Consider the following 25,962-nt stretch of genomic DNA (forward strand, 5'->3'; position numbering starts at 1 on the left):
TGGTTACATTGTATATATGAAACAATTTGTAATATAAACTATCTTCTACGTTGCGCAAAAAAAAAAAAACACACACACACACACAGAGGAATATTCGAAAACTAAAACAAAAAGACTTGTGATAATATATAAGTAAATTTGTTCACCCAAGTTATCGGAAAGCCTGTGGAATTGGGCTTTAAATATGAGCTTGGATTCTGCTGACAATAGAATTGTTGAAACAGAAAAGAGATTAGGCGTGAGCATGTGGATAGAGAGAGCATTGATAGTGTTGGTGCTTCTACTCCACCAAATTGACGGAGGAGATGGTTGCCTCGCCTCTTCCTGCGGCAAAATCAGGAACATATCTTATCCATTTCGATTGAAAGTAGACCCAGAATGCGGTCCGTATGAGCTATCTTGTGAAAACAATATAACGCTATTATCTTTGCTCTCTGGAAGATTTAATGTGGAGGACATCAACTACAATAATTTCACAATGCGAGTGGTGGATCCTGGACTTCAACAATCAAACTGCTCTTCCCTTCCTCGCTATTTCTTGTCTACATCCAATTTTACTGATTCTCACACCGACACCTTGGATATGTACGAAAATATTTATGAGGAGGAGTATTATCAGTACCAGTATATAGTGTTTTTGAGTTGTAGCCATGGAGTGAGTGGGAAGCGAAAGTACGTGGATACTGGTGGATGCCTGAATTGGGACTCCAAAGGTTACACATACGCTATGGCCGGTGACCTATTAACAAAGGACTTAGAAGTTGGTTGTGATGTAAAGCTGGTTGCTCTCACATCTTGGTGGGGGTTGAACCCAAATAATTATTCCTACGCCATGATGCACACAGCGCTTGTCTATGGATTTTACCTTTCTTGGATTCGTCTCGTCTGCGAGCATACTTGTGGATTTGATAATCATACCTACTGCCATTTCAATGATTCCACCCACAGCGTTCAATGCTTAAATGATGGTATGGCATAAAGGCTTTCTGTTTTTAATTTTAATTAAATTTCAACTTTAAATAAATTTCAATATTTTTAATATTTCTTTTAATTGATCTATATAACTTTTTTATTATAGCAAAAGATATACATAACATACCAAATTTATGTAATTAATTTTGGTATATTTATTCCTATTATAATAACGTTTTTATTACTATTTTTTTATTCTGATTAAGTTTATTTTAAGTGTTTTGAATGGTTAGTTTTTCTAAATTTCTTGTGATCTTTTAGTATGATTTAAATGATTTATTAAATTCCTTTTAACATGTCAACGCTTATTTTATTTATTGCTATAGTCATAGCTAGTTGTGTCATTTCAGCGTTTGGATTCAAAATTTTAATTGCCCAAACTATAAGTTTTATATCAACAAGTATCTTTCTAATTAATTTTATATTTTATGTTAAAATAAAATGATAATTTTATCTTGGTATAATTACTGATTTGGTACCCCAATTTTTTGGTTAAATTCAATTTGGTACCCATATTTTTTGTTTGTTCAATTTAGTACCCAAATTATCTAAAAAGATTCAATTTGGTCATCTCCGATAAGTTGGAGTTAACACAGTGTACTGACACGGTGTTAACTCTAACTTAACAAAGATGATCAAATTTTGGGGTACTAAATTGAACAAACCAAAAATTAATTGAACTTAACAAAAAAGTTGAAGTACCAAATCAGTAATTATACCTTTTATCTTTCATTAATCAGTGACTAAAGGGACTTTTATTAGATAGATTATGAATTTGTGAAATTATGTAAATAGCCTTCCTTATTGCGTTGTAATTATCTTATATTGATACCCTCTTTCTTTTTTGGGCAACAGCGATACCTTCGGAGCCTTCGGGTAAATATCCTACCTCTTTGGATTACCTACTCTTTAATTCGTCAATTTTGATTCTACATATCAACCGTATAATATGCATTTTTTCTAATCTTTCATGTTTAATCTCTTAATTTAGATTTGAATTCTTTTATTTTGATCTTTTAAATTAAAATTATTTTCTTCTCAATTTTTATAATGATTTTTCTATCGATGTATACATTATCAAATACTTGACCGATATGATTCAAATTGTGTTTTCTGACTTATAAAACATGAATTTTAATGATTTTTAATAAAATATTTAATCTCTTATTATAGTTAGAAAATATTATTTCTGAAGATTTTTAAGAGTGATAATTGATAACAACAAAAGACAAAGACAAATAAAAAAGAAGAGTAATAGAGTTCCTAATTAACCATTTAGGAAATCTAAAGATTCAAGACATTAAGAAAGCCACAAAAATATAAGTATAAAAGTTGTATATAGAATAGTTTTCCAACAATAGTACTATATGTATTACGAACAGATAAAAACTTATTAAAGGAAACATATTTCACATTTTGAACTCAATAGTGTGTCAAATATGCTACTATAAAAAAGACGAGCATGTGCTAAGATAGTGAAATATACTCAGATTGAGAGAGAGGATAACTTCGAGGAGAATTTACAACTTCAATCCCCAGGAAATAAAAAAGAGAGCCAAAATCCTTCTTTGAAACTATTTTGCCACCTGTACTTTTAACTCCACAACCCAGTCTACATCCTCTCATGTGACTATTATGTTGTCAAATACAGAGCGAGAATAGTACAACCACGAGAATGAGTATTTAGAAACAAAGCAGAGAATGTGTAAATTCATGAATGAGGGATAGTTTTTTAAGCAACTCCATTTTGCTAAGATTACATGAAGTTTGATGAAGAGTGTCATTGATGGCAAGTATAAAAGGTCACCCTATCTATAACTTATACCAATCACCCTCTAGGATGAGGATCTTGCACATAATATAGCGAGTAGAAGAAAAAAGAAAAAGAGATATCATAGTCACATAGTAAACATTTGAAGAGTCAAAAGAAATATAGTAAACATATAAAAGGGACAAAGTAAATGTGGAGATACATTCAGTACCTACTAATGACGTTAAGGAACCATCAACGATCATAATAGTTATAGGTGGGACGATTTTGGTATTGGCAATTTTATCTCTATTATATAATAACATTTTGATAACTAATATATACTTTTTTTTTAATTTTGATTAACTTTATGTTATGTGTCATTAGTGAAAAAGAAGTGTTTTCCATTAATCTATTTTGGCTCAACTAACACTAGTGCAGTAAGGACTTTTGGCACCGGTTGTTTTTTGTATTTTGCCCCGATTCCAGAACCGGGGAATATTAAGGCGAGGTCAAAAGGACATGACTTTTGGCCTCAAGCCAAAGCACAATCTGCAGTTTTTGAACCCTAGCGACCATCTTCTTCACACTTCCTCCACGTACAAATTTGTCGACCATATTCACCTAAAATTCTTCCAATCAAATTAATCCCAATTGAAAACCTAATTAATAGAGAATTAATTAACTAAACAAAAAACACTCTGCAAGGCAAACCCCAAACCCACTTTCTCTCTCTCACAAGCCCTGCCCATACGTGACTTAAAATAGATCGCATATCGTGAACCAAAGGCACGTCGTTGCGAACCAGATTGAAGCTCATGAACCTACAAACCATATCTTACTCCACCGCATGGGAGAGTCGTTTGAGTGTGCAAAAAATCGCAAACCACCACCAATGGCAATCGCGAACCAGATTGGCACTTGGACCAGATCACGCAGCAGAGGTTTGATTTGGGGATGAAGAGGAACAATATTGTAATTCACGATTTGGGGACCTAAATAAGATATATAGCCTCGGTTCAATTAATAATCAAGGCCTAAAGTGTATACTGCCTCGGTCCTATTTCACCCGAGGCAAAAAACTCTGCTCGCAATGGCATTTTTGAAATTTTGAGGAACTCTGATGCCTTATAGGATTCGGTTGCCTTTTGACTGAGGCAAAAAAGCCCTATAGGCTTCAGTTAACTTTTGACCCGAGGCAAAAAAGTTCAAAAAATTGCAAAAGTGTCACCGCGTCCTTATAGGCTTCAGTTCTGCAATAATTGAGGCCTATAAGACGATGAAAAACCAACAAATTACACTAGTGTAACATCATATTAAAGGTCGACATAGATGCAGAAGATGTAAAAACACCGTCCATTTATGTCGAACAACAAACTGACATAAACAACCATTTCTACATCTGACTACATCATCCACATACATTAAAAAGGTGTAGTTTTACATCAAATAAACTTTGGCCAATGTACACGGGATTCATCTATAGCAATTTAAAAGCCATTTTTTATAACCGGTATTATCTAATCCAGTTTTTTGCTCTTGCAAATAAATAGATATATTAATACAAAACACTTGGGGTGCTTTAACCTTTTACAAAGAAAAAACTAGTTCATCAAGTATAAATTCAACAAATTTAGCATATAACTTTAGCTACCAAGATAATGCTCATCTTCCTATAAATTTTCACGAAAAGCTCTATAAATTATTCTATACAGGTAGAGTCAAATATGAGGTTATTCTTTTACTCATTCATGTTTTATTCAACTCTCAAGCACAATATCTCAACCTGTCATATGCTACATACACTCCTCTTGCATATGGATTATCAAGTAACTATCCCTGCACCTACTCTACAAAGAACTCATCAAAGCATAGTATAGAGTGATTATTCCATAGATAGTAAGTTGAAGATTGCACCTGCAAGGAGAAAGCAAACACTCTAAACCGTAAAGTCTAGATTATAAGTTAGAAAACCTCGTACAATTAGCCTATTATTGCCCCTACCGCAGTAGTGAAAAAAGGATAATTGGTTTCTAAGCTATAGACCTTAAACAAAGACTGAGACATAGGCACCAATCAGAAAATGAAAAATTGACATTTGTCATTTTATTTTTCAACCATACCCATACCCTTACTTGGGCCAAAATAAAATTCTATTATGGGTTTGGTACACTATTCCTAAAGACAATATTGTTCCTATGATTTCATAGAGTCCGCACTATAGCAATCCACACCCTATTCCATAACATATTACCTTTGTGATTTAGCTCGAATAGATGAAATTGCTTAAAATGTGCTTGAATATGGTTATGACTTACACCTAAGTTTCCAATCATTTGTTGCACATATTGCATATTTTGGTAGCCATTTTACAGCTAAACAAAAGATGATTTATGGTCTCGTCCTGCTCATCGCACATAACACAACTAACATTGCTTAGAATGGCCCCTCTATGCCTTAATTTAACCATTGTCAGCACTTCATTTAGAATAAACCACCATATAAAGAACTTTGTAGAAGGGATAACCTTTACTCTCCATAAGCCTTCAAAGAATTGTTTTTTATCTACATGGCATACACCTTACAACATTTTATATGTTGACTTAATTGTGTATATCATATCTTCCCCATTATTCCACATATAGGTATCGCTTCTTCCTCTAACAAGAGTCTTGCTATCGATTCTTTCCAAGAATGTTTCAATTTGAGGCCTCTCTCATTCAAACCAATGTCTTCTCCAAGAAGAATTCCATTTTCCATCTATCATTGTTCCACTTCCCGCATTTACTTATTGTTTGGTCTTTGTTATATGTGTTTGCATATAACCTATGGTAAGCCTCCTTAAGTGATCTATCCTCCGTTCATTTGTCTTCCCAAAACAAAATCCTACTTCCCAAACCTACTTTCCAGTTCATATTCTCTTCGAACCATAATTTTGTCATCACTAGATCCATTAATCTTTATTAAATCTTTCCACCATCTAGATTCTCTTTGGACAATCTTTATATCATCCAAACTTCAACAAGAACCGTATATAGACTCCATAACATCTTTCCATAACCCTTTTTCATCAATACCTAATATCCACTTCCACTTAGCCAAGAGTGCTTCGTTGAATAATTGTATATTTTTTATACATAGATTGCCCTCCACTTTGCGCTTACATAATGTTGTCCACTTCAGCCAAGCTATTTTCCTCCCTTCTGCAGTCCAACCCCATAAGGATTTGCTTTGTATTCTCATTATGTCCTTGATAACTAAGATCGACATTTTGAATAAAGACATATAATACAATGGTATAGATGTCAAAACTAGTTTAAGTAAGCACACTCTCCTTGCAAACGATAGGAACATGGATTTAATTTTTTCTTTATTTTATTCACTACAAGCTCCCAAAATTGCTTCCTTCTAGGATTCCCCCTTCTCCCCACATATACCTAGATACTTAAATAGGATGCTAATTAGTCCACAATTAAGTATATTAGAGCCACTTAACAATTCATCTTCCCCGACCCTCACACCTCCTAACTTATTCTTATGGAAATTAATCCTAAGCCTTGATACATGTTCAAAGAATATGTGGATACTTTTAATAACCATTAGATCATTAATACCTAGCTTGCAAAAGAAAAAAGTATCATCTGCAAATTGCAACATATTAACTTTAAACTTGTTTCTCCCTACCCTTATGCCTTCAAGCAAATTCATGTTATCAGTTTGTCTAACTAAGCCTAACAACCCTTCTACGACTAAAAGGAATAAGAGAGGTGCTAGAGGGTCCTCTTGTCCTAGTTTTCTTGTTGGAGTGAACTTTTGATTTGGGCTATCATTCACAAGGACAAAAATTGTGGATGACTCAAGGCATGCCTTTATCCAACCTACCCATTTAGTTTCAAACCCCAATGTACCCAAAATATAGTATAAGAAATCCCAACTAACTAAGTCATATGCCTTTTCAAAATCCAACTTTACTATCAAGCATTATTTCCTATTATTGCGTGCTTCCTCAATTACTTCATTAGTCACAACAACACTATCCAATAAACCCTTGTCCTTAATAAAAGTGAATTGATTTTTGTCAATTATACTAGGGAAAACAAGCTTAAGTTTATTAGATAGGACTTTAGCTATTATTTTATATATGCAACCCACCAAGGAAATAAGTTTATATTCATGCAGGCCAATAAGGTTAACTGTTTTGGGAAATCAAAGATATGAAAGAAGCATTGCACCTTTTTGGTATGAAACTATTTGACTGAAATTCAGTTATAGCTTGTATAACATACCTATTTACAATTTCCCATTGCTTTTTTAATAAATCCAAAATAAAACCCATCTGGTCCAAGACTTCTACTACCATCACATTGCAATATAGCTACTCTAATTTCGTCCTCTTTAATCATCCTAGTGAGCTTTTCATTATCCTGCTCTGATATGGTATGAAATTAATTTTTCCAAACCTAATTTGAAGTAATGTTGAGTATATAAGCCTTTGTTTAAAGTAATCCTTTACAATCACTTTTAGCACATCTGGTTTCTCACACCATTTCCCTAGGATATCCAAGCCTTTGATATGATTTTCTTTCTTCTCCAATTCAGTATAGAGTGAAAATATTTAGAATTAGAATCGTTTGTTCCTATCCATTTAGCTCTTGACTTTTGTTTCCATATCGCTTCTTGCCTATGACTCATTACACTGAGTTCACTAAAAAGGTCCCTTCTTTCTACTTTTTGATCATCCTCTAAAGTGCTCTCATCATCAAACTTGTCCAACTCCCTTATTTTATTGACAATGTTTTGCTTTTGTAAATTAACATATCCAAACACATCTTTATTCCATACCTTGAGATCCCTTTTCAGTTTCTTGAATTTTTCTTTTAGTTCATATATCCCATCGCCATACACATTATAGGTTCCCCACTTTGTTTTCATAAACTTTTTAAAATCACAAACACTATGCCAAGCATCTAGACTTCTAAAAGGTTTGGGCCCTAGTGAATTTGTTCTTGATTAAGTACTAATGTGCAATGGTCAAATATTACCCTATCTAAAATGTGTTGTTTACTTATTGGCCACTACTCTAACCACTCATTTGTTACTAAGATTTTATCAAGGCAACTTTTTGGTGTTTCGTTAGGTCTATACCTAGTGTACTTTCATCCTACTACTAGTATGTCACTAACATTAATCTTGTCTATGAAATTATTAAACTCACGAATCTCTTTCCACTAGCCACATCAATAGTTATACCTCTCCTGTCCTCTGGTTTTCTTACTGAATTAAAATTGCCTAACAAACACCACATCTTACAACTATTTTGTTGTTTCATTAAAACTATCCCTTTCCATATTTCCTTTTTTTTTCTCAAAAGACACGGTGAGTAGATGTTCATAACTACACTAGGTATATTATCCTTACTCCATATGCCCAACACTGGTGGGAACCCATTGCCTCTAATAAACCTATCACACTTAAAACACTCTTTTCGCCACATTGTTAGGATCCCTCCTGCTTTATTCTTAACCACATTATATACCCACTCAATATTTGTGGCCCATCAAATTGTGAAACATATGTTATTAGTGATTAAACGTGCTTTTGTTTCTTGTAGGCAAATCATTCTTATCCCTTATTTATTTATAATATCTTTCAAGTACCTTGATTTTACCGTCACTACCCATCTTCTTGATCCCTTTGTTTTTTCTTCTCAGTATCATTAGCCTCTAGTTGTTCTAGCTTATCTAATATATATTCTCCACCGCAACAGTTATCTCTTTAGGAATTTAATTTTTTTATTGTGACTTAACCCACCTAACATATGCCACGGGGATAAGTATATAGTCTCACCCTAAACAATTATCCCACTAGAAATCAAACTCATCATCTTGGTTTTGATACCAATTGGTGGATTAAGCACTTACCTCCAGGTCAAAAGTTATAAGTTATAATCATGTTGCAGCTCTTTTACTTCAAGCATAACAAGCTCTTTTACTTCAAGCATAACAACACAAATACCACAATTCAATTGTGACTTGACTGACTTAGTCTCCATCATGGGACGATTGATACACCCTACAACAATGCACTCAGTCCAACAAGGAATTGCAATTTGTTATGCTATTTTCACCCTTGCCTAACCAGAAATCTAACTAAAGACAAATGTAATTGAAAATATCTGAACTTTTGGAATCTAATGAAAAACCTTAAACTTACCCTTGTAATGACGCTTAAATAAATTCAATAATTTTAATTAATTATTTATTTTTTTATTAATTAAAAAATAATGCGTGATCCAGATCATGGCTGCTATTTCAATTCTTCCATTAACGCGATTGATTGCATAATATAAACATAAAACAGGCTTTCTGTTTTTACTTTTAATTAAATTAAAACTCTTACTAAATTGGAATATTTTTAAATAATTTGTTTAATATTCAAAGTTTGATATTTTTTATTTGAATTGTTGATATCTTCTTTACTAATTTATGTCATAGTTGTATTTGCTCTATCATTTTAGTTACTTGTTTGGACATTTTACTACTATAAAATTTAATAGTTAATATAAAATTTTATTATAATTACGAATTTTTTTATTTATTATATTTTCATTAAAAACAATGAAAATCAATTTTTTTACATAAAATAAATTAATACATAAACAAAAATAATCTTTTTAATTTTAATATATTGACATCCATGACGTGATGACTAAAGCCGCCTTTTATCTATTAAAACTAAGTTTCAAAAGTGTATGTTTATAGATTAATTACGATTCCGTATTATATCCATAAAGTATCACTCCATTAATTAAATGTTTTCTAAATATATCAGTCTTTTATAGTTATTTGCATTATGCCTGAACTTATGTAAAACATTGTTTGGGTTCAAAACGAAATAAAAGCATTTATGTGAAATTATGTAACTAGTCTTCCTTGTTGTGCTATGATTCTGTGATATTGATACTCTTCCTCTTTTGGCTGAATAGCCTTCAGACCTCCGAGGCTACTGCATTCTTTAGAAGGTAAGAATTTTACCTTTGGATTACCTTTAGAATTTGCACGTATTTCCATAAACTTTTTATCCTACATACCTATCATATTACCAAATATACATTTTTCATGTTTAATTATGTTTATAATCTTTTAATTTAAATTTGTTTACTACAAGAAAATATCTTATTAGTAACTAATTTTAGTGACTAAAAGTTGTTAGTCACTATAGTGATCAATTTAGAAATCAATTTATAAAATTAAAATTTATTGGTTACTAAAATAGTCACTAATATAAATAAAAAATTATAATTGGTCACTAAATTTGTCACTACTTAACTAGAGAGCAATTTAGTAACTAAATTATTTTGGTAGCCAAAACTTAGGTAGCTAATTTTTAGTGACCAGTTTCCTTTGGTAGCCAAAACTATGGTAGCAAATTTTAAAAACCAATTTAGTGACCAATTATAATTTTTTATTCATAATAGTAACTATTTTAGTAACCAACAATTTTTTTACTTTGTAAACTTGTATCTAATTTAGTAATTATAATAACTAACAACTTTTGGTCACTAAAATTGGTTACTACATTTTCTTGCAGTAGATTTTTTTATGTTGGTTTTCTAATATAAAATTGTTTTTCCCTCCATTTTGAATTTTCTTCTCTTTGTCAAATATTGAATTCATGAGTTTAATATTGTTCGTTCTGAAAATTTATAAAATATGATTTTTAATAAAAAAAAATTCGTATTATATAGTTATAACATATTATATTATGGAGATTTGTAATAGTTATAATTGAGATAAAAAAAAAGATAAAAATTCATAAAAAAGAAAAAGAGGAGTAATAGAGGTAGGAAGTCTAAAGATATAAGACATAACAAAAAATATAACAATAGTATAAAAGTTAAATTATCTTTTATATATATATATATATATATATATATATATATATATATATATATTCTTTTTTTTCTCTTAAAACTCACGATGTATTAATGCGAAATATAAAACATTTATCATTCAAAAATAAAAATATTTATTCAAATGAAGTTTTTTTAAATAAAGCAACTACATATGAATAGATGAAAAGATGATAGCCAATTGTAATGGCTACATGTGGAGATAATAACCAGTGAAATCATAATCAATTTCAATATGTTTTGTATCATATGAAAGATTTAATTATGAGAAATTTAATAGTATTCTTGTTATACATTGGAGTTGATCTAGAAAAAGAAAAACACATGTCAAAAAGAAGCCAATGTAACCAAGTTATCTTAGGAGAGGTTAGAGTAATTGCACAATATTCCACTTGAGTAGAGAAAAAGGAACAACTTCTTTCTTGCACTTCTAAGAGATATGATAATCTCCTAGAAATATGAAAAAAGAAAAGAAAAAAATCAACATTAGAATCACAACACAACTCTAAAGAAGATGATAAGGGATATAGAAGACTCTCAAAGTGAGTATGAAGATATGTAAGAATGTCTATAACAATCACCCAATGCACTATTGTAGGAGAAGAAATATATCGTCTCACAACATGCACAATATAAAAAAGGAAAATGATAGGATGACTATTATTTTTACCACTTTCTTTACTACCTAACGTGGCAATATGTTTTTTATTTTAAATTTTTTTCTCAATGTACCTTTTAGTGGTACAGTCTGGTAGAGGAAAAGTAAAAGTGTCAGGCGCGCGTGGTGGGAAAAATTCACATTCATTTACCTCCATTCTTCCAAACAAAACCATTGTTCCTTTTCATGTGAAAATTTCTCATTGTTGTTTCCTTGAAGCTTCTAGTTTTGGACTCAAAATTACCCAATCTCTATCCTGTTTGTGGAAGCTCCCATTTTCGATCTCAATCCTTTGCTACCATTTTGAAACCCTAATCCCATTCCATTGCACCCACGAAGACACCCACCAAATGTGTGTGTTTAGGGAGGTTTTATTTTGCTTTCTCCCTAACTTTTCGTTGAAACCCCATAAAGTTCCCTTCTCGTTTAAACTCTACAATCCATAACCTTAAAGTTTCGAAAACAACTCGTTCATATTAGTGTCAAGTTTGCAATCCCTAACTCAAGACTTTAGGTGTTCATATTTTTTCGGGGTTCTCGCATGACATTGGGGGATTTTTTGTGACAAAGGGTGTCATTCGTCTTCTTCCTCGATAGAAATTGGGTCTTCTCCTTGCATCTTCTCTCTCGACATGGTGTTACTTGTTCCTGGCTAGAGATTTGGGGAAAAACTTGTCTGGCACATTTTAAACTTAAGTTGCAACTGAAGAACAATTAACTTGTAACCTATGAAGGAGTTTTTGCACAAAATAAAATTATCAGATTTACTTATTGCATCAGGAAACATAATTTCCTCCCTAACTAAAGTGGTGGCCCTTACATGTGCACACCATTACTAGAGTTCATCCCACTTGGGTCCACAAGGTATAGGTGCATTTGGGGAAAAACTTGGCTGGCACATTCTTAAACTTAACTTGCAACTGAAGATCAATTAACTTGTAACCCACTAAGTAGTTTTCGCAAAAAATAAAATTGTCAGATTTCCATATTGCATCAGGAAACATTATTCCCTCCCTAACTAAAGTGGTGGACCCCACCTGTGCACACCACTACTAGATAATGAACTAAGACAAAATGTATGAGAGGTACAAACACTATTTGTAAAAGGAAAAACAATAAATTTGACAAGCTTACAACCACAACAATAAAAAGTATCAATGGTTTACTTTCCTTAAACTCTAGTGTAGACTAAGGAAATTAACTAAGAGAAAGAAAGATGTCCAAGGCAAGAATAATGTAAATATAGGATTGATGAGGCAAAATTCAAATTTAAAAAAAAAATGATAAACCAGTTGTGGAGGTTTCAACAACTACATTCTTCAAATCATCCAACATATAAAGTCCCTCCTATCTATGACTTGCCCAATAAGGCTCCTGGATTGAAGATCCGACATATAACAGATTGTAGAAAACAAGATTGGGTAACGAAAGTCGCATAATTGATAAACTACAACAAGACTCAAAATCAGATTAGGAATATAGTAAACATTTGAAACATACAAACTACGACATAATTAATGTTCCTGCAGAGAACAAATAAGATGTCAGACACAAGCGTTACCTTACCCAGTCCGCAATCTCCTCAGTAGGCTTCCTCCCGGTTGGTATATGTCGTTTGTGGATATCTCGGTGTGAATTGGTTTGGACCCGAGAAGGGTTACCTACAGAAGGGACTCCGATGCTCAAGTCAGCAAAACCTTTTAGAAAGTCAAATCTCGTAATTAGGAGAGTAATGAATGCGTACCTTTAATTTGTGGGGTCCATGCATATTTATAGATTATTAATTATGTTTGGTCACGTCATGGGTTGGGCCCCTGTTTGGGCTGTAGGTGGGCTTGGGCCTTAGCCCAGGTCCCTTAGTTCGATCATCGTGGGCCCTATGGGTCTTACCAGTAATGTTCTGAATTTATCAAGTTCTTACTTAGTTTCCTAAATTTACTGGCCTAGACCGGTTACTCTTTAGCGGCTTAGGCCATTTGCTCTTTTAGCGGGTTAGGCCGTTGTTGCTCTTTTAGCGGCTTAGGCCGGTTACTTTTATTCGCTCAGCATATATATGGTGATTGTTATTATTTGCGTCCTTGGTGGTTACAAAGACGAGTTTTATGGTTATTATTTGGCTAGGTCGGCTAGGTGTGGTAAACTAATCCCCTAGCCTTTGCGGGTATAACTATGACGGTAAAGGATGATAAGTGTTGGCATGTTTGGCTAGGCCGGCTAGGTGTGGTGTAATTAAATTTCTTAAATTCTTTGGTAAAATTTGTCAATAAATTTCATTAATAAATTCTATTTTATTAACAATTTTTTTTGTCGATAAAATAACAATTTCTTGTAATGTTAATGGAATTAAATTGCCTTTCATAGTAATAAAAGATTTAGGTAAGATGCAATTTGAGGACAAAAATGATTTAGGATCATATGAAATATGTGAGGTACCAAAATTAAGAAGATCCATATGGAAGTATAAAAATTTTTGAATTTGTCCTACAATATCAAATATGCTAAATGAATGTAGAGAGTCCTAATTTTAACTGACCACATATTTACATAACAGAATAACAAAGAAAAATAAAATAAAAAATAACAAAGAAAAAAAGATAACAAAAATAAAATAAAATAGAGTACATGACCTAAATCAAACCAAAACAGAAACACAAAGGAAGTAGAGAAAGTTATGCACGAGAGATCACAACAAGACACAATAGAACTGAGATAATGTATAAAGGTCACAAACTTTGTTTTAAAATTTTAAATAGATATATTTATTTTAAATTGTTATAAAACTATTTTAAAATTTTACATTTAAATTTATAAAGTTATTATTTTTAAACCGACTCTAACATTTGTATAAAAATTATTGATATATAAATATTTGAAACAAAATTTAAATAAAGTCCAATAATTTCTATATAAATGTTGGACTTAAAAATAACAACTTTATATATTCAAATGTGAAATTTTAAAACAGTTTTATAACAATTTAAAATAAATATATTTATTTAAAATTTGAAAATAAGATTTAAATAAAGTTCAATGTAAAATTTAAATTTAAGTAAACTTAATCTTGTTAAAAATATTAACTTTAACAAAAACTATCATTATAACATTTATATAAATTTAAATCTGATCTTAATTTAGAGTGATGAAATTGCTCTAGTTTAAAACAAATTGAGATTGAATTGAGACAAAATAGCTAATATATAAATTAAATTGAGATTTTTCACATGACACTTGTACCAACAATGACATGTCACATCTCGCTGTCATGTCACACTACTTATACCACGTGATAGTCTCATTTGACACGTGACAATTTAAAAAATAAATTTAAAACAAAAAACAAACCATTGACAAATAACATAACCCATTTAAAAGAAAATAGATCCAAATTGAAACTAATAACACATTAATAATAGTTATTCCAAATAAGTGTGTAGATTACTAATCGAACAAATCCAAACAAGATTTCACTGTAAGATATATATAATGGAATTAAAAAATTAGTAAAACACCAAATGGACCCCTAGATTTTACATCACTGTTTATTTGAACCCATTTATAAAATAATATTTTACTTTTAAGTTTGTCATAGTATTTATTAACTCAGTTTTCTTTTTTTATTTTGCAGTGGCTATTTCTAGTATCTTAAAAGTTTCCCAATCATAATAAAATTTGGAATCTTTGCTGATATATATCAAATTTAAAGATGTATTAACTTACCTTCCAAGTTTATACTTTATAACTATTCGAAAGAAAGGACTATGTGTAATGAGTTTTTTATAAAATAGGTATATATATATATAAGATCTCAAATTTTACAAAGGATGGACCATTGAGCAATTAAGGCCATAATTGAAGCTTTGTTTGATGTGTTTTATATGATTTGCTAAAGGTTTAGAGGGAAACTTTGCAAGTGTTAACCTTTGCACAAAGCAATTCTATAGTTATTTGTGTTCCATAAGTGGTTGTTGTAACATCTCAACCGAATATTACGAGTTTTTTAATAAAATATGTACCACACCAAGTTAACTTAACAAAATAATGATAAAACGATCACCATATACCAAGGCAGCCGAGTAGCCGCCAAGACCGGTAACCTAGATGTCTAGAGGAACTACCTGCCTAAGACGGCACACGAGCAATACAAATCGTCAAGGGAAGTAGTCGGTTGAGGCCGATAACTTTAGTATACTTAATAAAATGGAAGTCCCCGCGTTCAATAGGTCTTGAGGGCCTGGGTTAGGGCCCAGGCCCACTTACAGCCCAAGCTAGAGCCCAAGCCAAGGCCCGGCCCATGGGATAATCAGACATAATTAATGCTCTATAAATACGCGTGGACCCTAGTAATTAAAGGTACGCATTCATTACTCCATTAATCACTGATTTGACCTTCTGAGAGCTTTGACTTACTTGAGCTTTGGAGTTCCTTCTGTAGGTAACCCCTCCTGGGTCCAAGCCGACATATGCCAACCGGGAATAGACCAACTAAGGAGATAGCGGACTACAGAGGTAAGGTGACGCTTGTGCCTAACTTATCTTGTTTGTTATATGCAGGTACAAAATCAAATAGAGATTATAAATAAACTACCTTAATTAAAATACCATTTCCCAAAACGCAGAAAAATTAAAACTTTATTACACTATAAAGTATATCGAATCCACAATTTATAAATTCATTTATAAAAACCAAGTTCAAAAATCCAAGCGTTTACATAATCCTTAAAATTCATAAAATAATAAAACTATGAAGATAATTTCCCAGCTAGCCCACGCTTCGGCTCTACGCCTCACCAAATCCACCTACAACATCATCTGCTCCCATGTACCACGTACACGATTATCACCAAACACAAACAGATAGGGTGAGCTTACAATTACATAAACATATATAACTATATATATATATATATATATATATATATATATATATATATATATACACCATATATATCACAAACACACCAAAGGAATTCCACCCTTTGATTCCATACCACATGGTCACCACCATGTTACCCGTGATCTACGTCTTCTGATGAGTACCTCGAGATGTCTTGCTGCCTTACCTAACAGCCACAACTGGTAGAGCACGTTCGGGAAACCATGCTATAGACTATACTCTGTAACTTTAGGTGGATACGAACATAGTTTGTAACGTCCCAATACTACCAAACTCGTCAGCTAATTACTAAGGAAGGCAATCTACCTGGACCTACCTGTACGTGCCATAACACGCACACTCACACCAACAACACTCGCCAACCCGAGCCACAACTCAAGAGTTCCTCATGTTCATCCGCCATCCCAAGCCACAACTCAAGAGATGTCATCTGAGCCACAACTCAAGGAATGATACATGTTTAACCCCTATCTCGAGCAACAACTCAAGGGATATGTTTTGTGCCACAACTCAAGGAACACCAGCAAGCCGACCTTCGGGATATCAGCAAAGCCTTGTAGACCACACACATCCAAAGCAAGCAAACACAAGGTTGGCATCTACATTATCGCCTGGCGCTGTTCTTGAGCTGCCAGACAAAACTTGCTTCAAGACCGCTTGGCGGGGGACACGTACCGTCAGGCGCCAAGCGCCCCTAATGCCTCTGACTTGCAGGTGTCGCCTGGCGGGACCAGCTTCACCACCAGGCGCCACGCGTTTCTAAGGCCCACTATTTTTATAGCCATCGCTTGGTGGTCCAATCCTTACCGCCAAGCGCTACACCAGTATAGCGAGTTGTATTGATGTTTATGCATCCAAGCATAACTCTATTAAATCTTATATTCTAATATACCATATCTGCACTAGGAATTATATCCACATCCTTCACATCTTACAATTTACCCTATCACATGTAATCAACTATCATCCTCCACTCAAGAATATGATATCCTTCAATTTCCCTTAAGAATGTACACACCGATGCTGAACACAAAACAATGACATTCAACTAGTTCAATGGTCATTTCTTTGCAAATTAAGAGTGCCTACAGTACCTTCCCACTAGCATAATTATCACATCACGAAATCCCCATTTAAATTCATGTTTTTAGTAATATCTAGCCACACTTAACCTTAAGTTTATAATAGGCCTTCTACAACTGTTATGAACACAATATCACAATCTCTTAGAACTGCTACTAACACCAATCCAGACATCATATGGTCCGATTTATCTGAAGACTTTGACCTCCTTCTATGGCTTCCCACCCTTAGTCTCACAATTCATAATATCACTTCCCATTACCACACTAACTCACTATATAGTTCACCTTACTGTCAAAATTCACTCCTCAGAACATTTTCACACAACACTCCAACCTGTCCCTGCCAAGTCAACCACCAATTGTTGGTCAACCATTATCGCCTGGCGGCAATTTACACCCCGCCAGGTGGTGCATCAATTTCTGGGAAAATCCCATATTTTGTTGCATTAGCCATGTCTCTAAGAATACCCCAAATGTGTTCCTCTAATGGTTTCCCCAATTCCGCAGGTAACAAGCACACCCAACACTATTTGTTATTAGTTTAAAAGTGCACCCACGAGTTCTCAATGAAATTTGTGCTTCAATCATCACTAAACTCCAAATCCCCAATTTCCAACCCTAAAATTTATTTGTTCCAAATTTTGCTCTAATTAATTCAATTCACCCTACCATTCGACCATTAATAGTACTTCACCAGTACAACATCATGTATAGTTTCATCCTCTCCGATCGGAATAGCCCAAAACACCCAAAAACATCAAAGTCGAGTAAAAATTGGCTCGCGTCGTCTGGCGATAGTTCATCGCCACCAGCAAATTAAAACAAAACCCAAAAACTAGGTGAATTATGCATGCGTCGCCTAGCAGATAAGCTCGTGCTGCCAGGCAGTTCCATCTCTAGAACCCAAAATAACCTAGAAAAATGAGGAGTCGCTTGGTAGTGGTTCATCACCCGCCAGGCGATTTCTGGAAAATTCTAGTAAACACAAAAATACACGAAATAGGCAAAGTATATGCATCTTATTTATCATACATTTCATGCAATTAACAGCACAAAATAAAAGGTACGGTTCCATCTCCCTTAACTTGGATTCCTTGCTTTAAAATTACTATGTCGAGAGGTCTTCCTTGATCAACAATGGCAACCTTTTCTCCTTTCACGAACCACACTCACTCTCTTCTCTGAACGCAGTGATAGCTCTCAATTTACTCTCATCACCTTGCTCAACAATGACACACTCATAAACCTTTCTTCTCACCCAAAATTGGTTTTTTAATGGTGTCTTAATTAGCAATGATGAAAGGAAAACGAAAATTGGCATTAAGCTAACTTAATGGCCATTCAAGGTCCATTAGTGGCTGTTTTTCTAGCCCCTCTTTGCTACCCATTGTAAACTAGGGTTTCTTTGCTCTTTCACATTCATGTCAAAACTAATTTTAGCAAAAAATAAATGAAAGCTTAATTTGGATCTACCAAGGTTTGAAACCATTCCCATGCCAACATCAAATCAATGCACAACCATTCAACCAACTCATGTTTTGTGATAATTAATATAATTATAGAATTATATTATCACTTATCACAGTCAAGCATATCAATAAAAATAATAATCAATTAAATAGCACATAAATGACATACATAGGACTTGAACCCAAATCCTCGCACACAATCAAGTACTTTCAACCAATTAAGTTATTACTTTTCCACATCACATAAATCATCATTAAAATGCCATAAAGGCTCCCACTACCTGCATTTATTAATTAATTATTAAAATAGATGTGGATACGAATTCCTCATGAGGTCTTCCATTTCCCATGTCATCTCCTAGGTTACCTCGTCCTAGAGGACTTTCACTGTCCGGATTTTCTTTCCTCTGAGTTGCTTGACTTGAGAATCCAAGATTCTCACTGGTCCAACTCTAATGGTCAGATCCTCGCGTACCTGAACATTTTCCTCCTCCAGTACATGAGTAGGATCTGCAATGTACTTCCTTAGCTGTGATACATGAAAGACATTGTGCAGGTTTGCCAAGTGAGGTGGCAAAGCAATCTCGTATGCCGCTGGTCCAATCATCCTCATGATCTGATACAGACCGATAAATCAAGGAGTCAGCTTCCTCGACTTGAGGGCTCTCCCAATACCTACTGTTGGTGTAACCCTGAGGAATACATGGTCACCTGCCTCAAACTCAAGCGACCTCCTCCTCTTATCTGCATAGGACTTCTGTCTGCCCTGAGTTTCTCGCATCCGATCATGTATCACTTTCACTTTCTAAGTGGTCTGTTGTAAAAATTTTGGCCCAAGCACCACTGATTATCCATCTTGTTGCCAACACAATGGTGTCCTGCATCTCCTACCATACAAAGCCTCATATGGTGGCATCCCAATGCTGGAGTGATAACTATTGTTGTACATGAACTCAACTAGTGGTAGCATATCACTCCAAGTACCTAGGTGATCCAACAAACATGTCCTTAACAAGTCCTTCAATGAATGTATGATTCTCTCAAATTGACCATTTGTCTGAGGATGATAGACTGAACTCATTCTCAATTGAGTGCCCAGTGCTGCCTATAGCGATTGCCAAAACTGCGAGGTGAAACGTGGATCTTTGTCTGATACAATCCCTATCTCAATGCATACACTACCATAATTCATAACTTATTCTCCTTGAATAAGTGTTAACACCTCTCATTCTCATGTGAAGAATCTCATATTACACCGCATATATTATTCATATCTAAATCATTCATTCATTATCCCAATTAATTTATATAACCATAAAATACCATTCAAAACACTTAACAACACAAGTTTCAAGTAGGCACTTACTCACCCAACTAGTCGAACTCGCCCAGCCACTAGCCTATGCTCTCCCAGCGAGTAGTACTCACCCAATCACTAGTCTAGGTCTTAAAGTTCCTAACTTGGAAATTCGCCCAACGAGTAACACTAGCCCATGCTCGCCCAGTGAGTAACACTCGCCTAGCCACTGTAACATCCCCGCTGAAAATTACTTAATTAAAATAAATGAATACATAATTTATAAAAAACCTCATAGTTTCATTATTCCCAACCGCGGGAAAATTTAAAACATCGTTCAGTGTGTAAACATTTAATTAAAGCTAAATAATAGTCTTATTACAAATTCCACACTTTTGATAAAATAATAAAAATCATAATAAAATTCCTAGCTCCATCCCAAGCTAGCCCTCACTCTCCGTCTTAAACATCAACAACATCACCTGTATCATCAACAGCTCCCGTGTAAAGAATTACACAATCATCGCCAAGCACAAATAGAAAGGGCAAGCTTATTATTATAAGAAAGAAAACACATCAGTTCAATAATATAATTACTCCCAGATATATATTATTAAATTTAGACATTGGCCAAGTCCTTAATACCCCAAGGCATTCCAACCTTCGCATCACATAACATAGTCAACCATGGACTCAGGATTTATGATGCTCACACGAACCTGCCAGCTCGTGGTCCTGCTTCTACGAACCTCCCCGCTCGTTGTCCTACTCTATGGATCTACCCGCCCGTGGTCCAACACATGTGATCCACCAGCTACGTACCTCCCCGCATGCAACATATGTTAACCACAATATGAATCTACCTCGCTTGTATCCCCACATGAGAGTAACTGAGTATGAACCTCCCCGCTCATACCATCATATGTTAACCACCATCCATGAACCTACCCGCTCATGGCGCACCATCTCCTGATCCACGTCTGCATCAAGGCGTACAAACAAGGCACACAAACTGCAATATATTCACTTGGGCTAGAACCCTTAGTTTGAGCGACCGGACCTGTCTCGCTTAAGCTAAACTTTCTTGCCTGAGCGAGCGTGCTCCAATGGCTCACTGCGAAATCTCGCTTAGGCGAGCTCTTCTCGCCTAGGCGAGATCGCCCTTTGCCTAAAACCAAAACTCTTGCCTAAGCGGCAAGTGAAACAAGAACACAAAGTCACGCACGAGTTCCCGCTTAAGCGAGAACCTCTCGCCTAAGCAAGATGCTCAAACCAAAACCTCACAACCCTCAATTTCTCGCTTAGGCGAGATGCACTTGCCTGAGTCATAAACAATCATACACCACAAAACTTCTATTATTCTCATGCCAAAGCATAAAAGGCTTCTCAACCAACATCAAAACAACAAAACTTCATTCCCATCACATATAGCATGAAAAATTTAGGACATGCAAGCACAAAATCATAAGAGCAGGCTTCTTAATCCTACACATGGTCATAAGCAGGAAAATAGCTCCCCTTACCTGGTTTTCCTCTCCTTAAAACAATGAAGGGTAATAGCTCTTCTTGCCCCAAAAATTGACTTCCCTTGATGCCCTCCAAATTTAGCTCTCTTGATTCCCTCTAACTCACTTTTCACTCCAAAACTCGTGCTCTTTACCACACTCTAGCTTTCAGACTCCAAAACCCTTCTATTTGCCTAATTTTGCCCTTTTATATGATCATTAATTATGTTAAATGGTAAAAAACGAAATTTGATTTTTAAATGTCTCTAATTGTCTTTCAAAGGCCATTATGGGTTGTTTTTTCCCAGGCCACAACTATATTAGCAAAAATAAAGAAGTCAATTTCGTTCTCAACAAGGTTTGAACACATAACCACTCAATCACAAGGCAAGTGCACAACCAATTCAACCAATACATTTTTAGTGATAATTCCTATAATTTTGGGATTACATTATCTCTACCCACATTCCATCATAACCTTAAAACAATGCATAAAATAAAATATCATACAATTGGTATACATAGGACTGGAACCCAAGTCCCCTCACACAAAAAAGCACTTTTAACCACTTGAGCTAATACTTTTCCACGTCACAACAATTAACATTAAATGTCATAAAGGCTTCTACTACCCGCATTTATTAAATAATTATTTATTTAATTATTTAACTTTCTCGGGTCTTATAGCCACTGACCTAGGTTTGGAAGTTCCTAACTTGGAAATTTGCCTAGCTAGAATTACTCGCCTAACAAGTTTGCAAATATGTATAATTCTGCAGATTAGCTCACTCGCCTAGCGAGTACTACTCACCACCGAGTGTGCAACTTTGCAGAATTTTACAGAAACTTATCTAACCCATTTTATGCATCTTCAGCCAGTCCATACCACTCCAAAACCAATGCAGATATCATTCAATTATCAAACATCAATTCTATCTAATTATTCATACCAATTGAATGCAAAACACATTTAAACCACCAAGTATTCTCAATTAACATGAAAAACACACATCTTCATAGTTTTCAACATCACAATCAATCTCACATATCAGATACATCAATCAATCACAAATTAAACATACAATATGCATTCTTAACAAGTTTATGAATTAAGATAGAGAAATTAGTTTCCCTTACCTAGTATCATGCTTAAAAAACTCTATAAATGTCAAACGCCTTTAACTCCACAAGTTGCTCGATCTACACATTGAAGTATCACAAGAACGATCAGGACATACCATTATGATCATTGATCAGTAGAGACTCATACTGATAAATAAAAGGACGCATGCAAGTGAAAGATGGCTTACATGCAACATAAAATAGAAAAGACCAAAAAAGACAACGGAAACTTAACTTATGCGAATAGAGAAACCGATCTGTCCAAATTGAAGAGCTCACCAAGAGGATCAATCCTACGGTCTCGGTTCTTCAATTAAACGACTAGAAAAACAAAACTTTTAGATAGAAGTCATAGAGCTTTAGAAAAGTGGTTTCTAGAAAGATGATGTGTTTTAAAATAATAAAACTCGTTTATAACTATTATATTTATACTAAAACCTTTTAATATTGAAATAATCGAGTCTCACTATTTTTAAACGACTATCACTTCTAAAATACCATTTTCTAGGGTTTTACAAACAATAAATTTTAATTATAAATTCAAATAAAAATATAATACATAACATTTATAAATTTCAAACAAAGTGCAAATAAATCATATAAATAGTATTAAAATACAACTTACAAATAAATGGAGATTTTTTTAAAACCAATTAATAAAAAATAACCCATTCAAAATCAATGTGTTAATATTTTAATATTTTTTTTTTTAATTTTTTTAATTTAAATTAGAGTATAACAGGTACAAGTATCCACTCGTACGGATACTATGATACCCGTACATGCCCCGTTAACATGCGGGTATAAAAAATACTCGTATCCGTTACCCATGGATATCCATTTTCAGTATCCATTTTCTACCTGTTGCGGGTTTTATCCGCAGATGCCTATGAGTACAAATTTTTTTGACATCCCTAATGGCAACAATTGTTCAAGGCAATTATGAAAGTTGTTGGGATGCGGTAATATACTAACTTATTTAATGTACTAATTTTAACTTAAAGTAATTTACATATGTACTGCTATTAGATTTTTCAACACTTTTGCAAAAATTCAATGACACAAGTCCAATGGATTCAGGAGCAATAGCTTATGTTCAAAAAGCATGGAAGAAGTACTTTCTATTTGTAGTTAGTGAGAGTTAGGTTTAGTGAGACTTAGAGGTAGTTTAGACTTATTTTGTCATATAAGTTATTTGTAACTTTGATGGAACTGTTTGGATTGGAACTTTGTCTGGATTCAAATTCTATTTTAGATTGGAACTGTTTTTTAAATTACAGGTTCAGATTAAGACATTAAAAAGAGCTGTCTTTTTAAAAAAGAAAAACACTAATTAACGACAGTTATTACCAAAACTGTCGTTAAAAAAGATCAATCCACGACGATTAAGACCCTAATCGTCGTCGTTGTTTTTTGGGTTTCTGGTCCAAGTCCAAGCTCATATTGTTCCTATTCAAAGTTCAACGACGGCTCTCCAAACCATCATGGTATTAGTAAATATTGACGACAGGTGTGGTAATAACCGTCGTCGTTGTGAGAAACTTTTAACGACGACTTAATCAACAACGAATTTGAAACCATCTTCATATGTTTTCATTAGCCGTGGTTGATGAGCATTGCTATAGTATTGATAATAGTTTGAAACAAATACAAAGGAAATTTGTTCTTCCGTGTGCATCTACATCTACCGAAAAGAACATAGCATTAAACTTGTTTCAATTCTTACGCCTATACTTTTTAATGTCATTCAGTTGTTGACATCCAAAATTGTAGAAATAAGGAATTAAACTATATTAATAAGCGAACATGTAAGAGTCTCGTATCTTACCTATAGTAGCAAAAATAGAAGATTTAGAAACCTGAATTCTCTTCTATTTGTAAACATTCAAAGCCTCCTCTGATGCTTTTGGTCTTCCATTTACATCTCTTGACTTCTGCTTAGCATTAATCAATTGGGTTTGAGCATGTTATGAAATTTGTCCGCTACAAATGCAACTTGCATGAGTTTTTTTTTCTTCTTAGAATTAATTGATAAATTAATTCAATTACATGATTCATGTGAAATATTATGATGAGTCCAAATATAATTTAATAAAATATAAACATTTGTTAGTTATTATGAAAATCTAAAATAAAATAAAAATAAAGATTTATATTAACTAACTTGGTGGACTTAGGTTAAAAACATATTATACTTTTGTGCTTAGTTATAAGATTTTCTCATTGTTAATCATCAAGAAAGGGTGAGAGAATAAAGTTAAGAAAAAAAAAATAGATTGAAAAAAAAAGTTTGAAAGAGAAAAAGATCAAAATATGTATTATTATTGAATCTCTCCTTGATAAGGTTAGTATTGTATTATTTAGATGAATTATGTGAGAATAGTAAATCTTTGAGATAATGTAATGTAATTTTTCTAGAATTAATTTAGGAACATAGAAAAAATTAGAATAGATTACATTTTTCAGTTTTTTTATATATATTATAATTCTCTCTACTTTTGAATATATTTTTCTAGAAACAGTTTTGGGTTCTATGTTAGTGTTTCAGTTCTTCATATACTTATAGAATTGCAACAGGCCAACTCAAATGCTAAGAATTATCGTTGTTGGATACGATTGGCGAAGTGATGTGGAACATCTTGCTAAAGGATGTTAGATACAATTTTATGTTAGCAATTTTAATTTATATTTTGTACTTTAACAATCAGTTGGAGATACCATGTAGAAAAGATAAAAAAATAATTATAGTTATCTGGAGTCAAAGTCTGCGTTTTCAAACAGCTGTTTTAAAGGAAAAAATGAAGTCCCTTAATTACGTGTCATAAATACATAAGCATACATTTAATTCTATCAATATCAAGGTGCGTGCATATTAAGTGCCAAGAATTGAATTCCAAAACAATAGTTCAATGAGAGTCATATCAACACGACCTTATTTAATTCTTCTAAATTCACGTCCACACAAGTCCAACTGTGTGATGGAAGCTTGGTACAGTGAGTTAAATTCCTGCACGTTGTCATTTATCTTCTACGAGTAATGACGCAGAAAAGTCAAGCCAAAGGCTAATGAATACTACATGTGGCAATACCAAAGTTTGTTCCAAGAAATAACTGAACTCTGTTCTAAGGAACACATAAAGACCGATAAGTATTCTCTCATTCATTTAGAAAAGAAATGGTTAACTTAAATATAATAAGCAAATTTCAACATCCCTAATAAACTTAAAAAACATTTCCCATAAACATAATTTTATGATAATTTAGAAAAAGTATCTTTCTATTATAAATGAAAACATGT

General features: G+C 33.5%; 1 protein-coding gene across 3 annotated transcripts; it reads left to right on the forward strand.

Annotated features, from left to right (window-relative positions):
* The first annotated feature begins 93 nt into the window (after window positions 1-93).
* Window positions 94-25,378, forward strand: LOC114193422 (uncharacterized). 3 transcript variants are annotated; one of them, XM_085665336.1, is made up of 4 exons: window positions 94-968; window positions 1,828-1,848; window positions 9,708-9,743; window positions 25,242-25,378. In XM_085665336.1, exons 1-4 carry the CDS (start codon window positions 185-187, stop codon window positions 25,256-25,258), a joined length of 858 nt encoding a protein of 285 aa, XP_085521462.1. In that variant the 5' UTR covers window positions 94-184; the 3' UTR covers window positions 25,259-25,378. The 3 variants fall into 3 exon arrangements, with proteins under 3 accessions (XP_085521462.1, XP_027939014.2, XP_085521461.1); XM_028083213.2 differs by lacking the exon at window positions 25,242-25,378 and adding an exon at window positions 14,918-15,105; XM_085665335.1 differs by lacking the exons at window positions 9,708-9,743; window positions 25,242-25,378 and having other exon boundaries at window positions 1,828-9,154.
* Window positions 25,379-25,962: the final 584 nt, after the last annotated feature.

This window comes from Vigna unguiculata, chromosome 8, assembly GCF_037176805.1.
Source record: "Vigna unguiculata cultivar grain cowpea cultivar isolate G323 ecotype 2 chromosome 8, ASM3717680v1, whole genome shotgun sequence".
Classification (NCBI taxonomy): Eukaryota; Viridiplantae; Streptophyta; class Magnoliopsida; order Fabales; family Fabaceae; genus Vigna; species Vigna unguiculata.

Coding starts and splice junctions, on each gene's coding strand:
- LOC114193422 (XM_085665335.1), top strand. CDS start 185: ATGAGCTTGGATTCTGCTGACAATAGAATTGTTGAAACAGAAAAGAGA. Junction 969..1,827: donor CGTTCAATGCTTAAATGATG/GTATGGCATAAA, acceptor TTTGGGCAACAG/CGATACCTTCGGAGCCTTCG.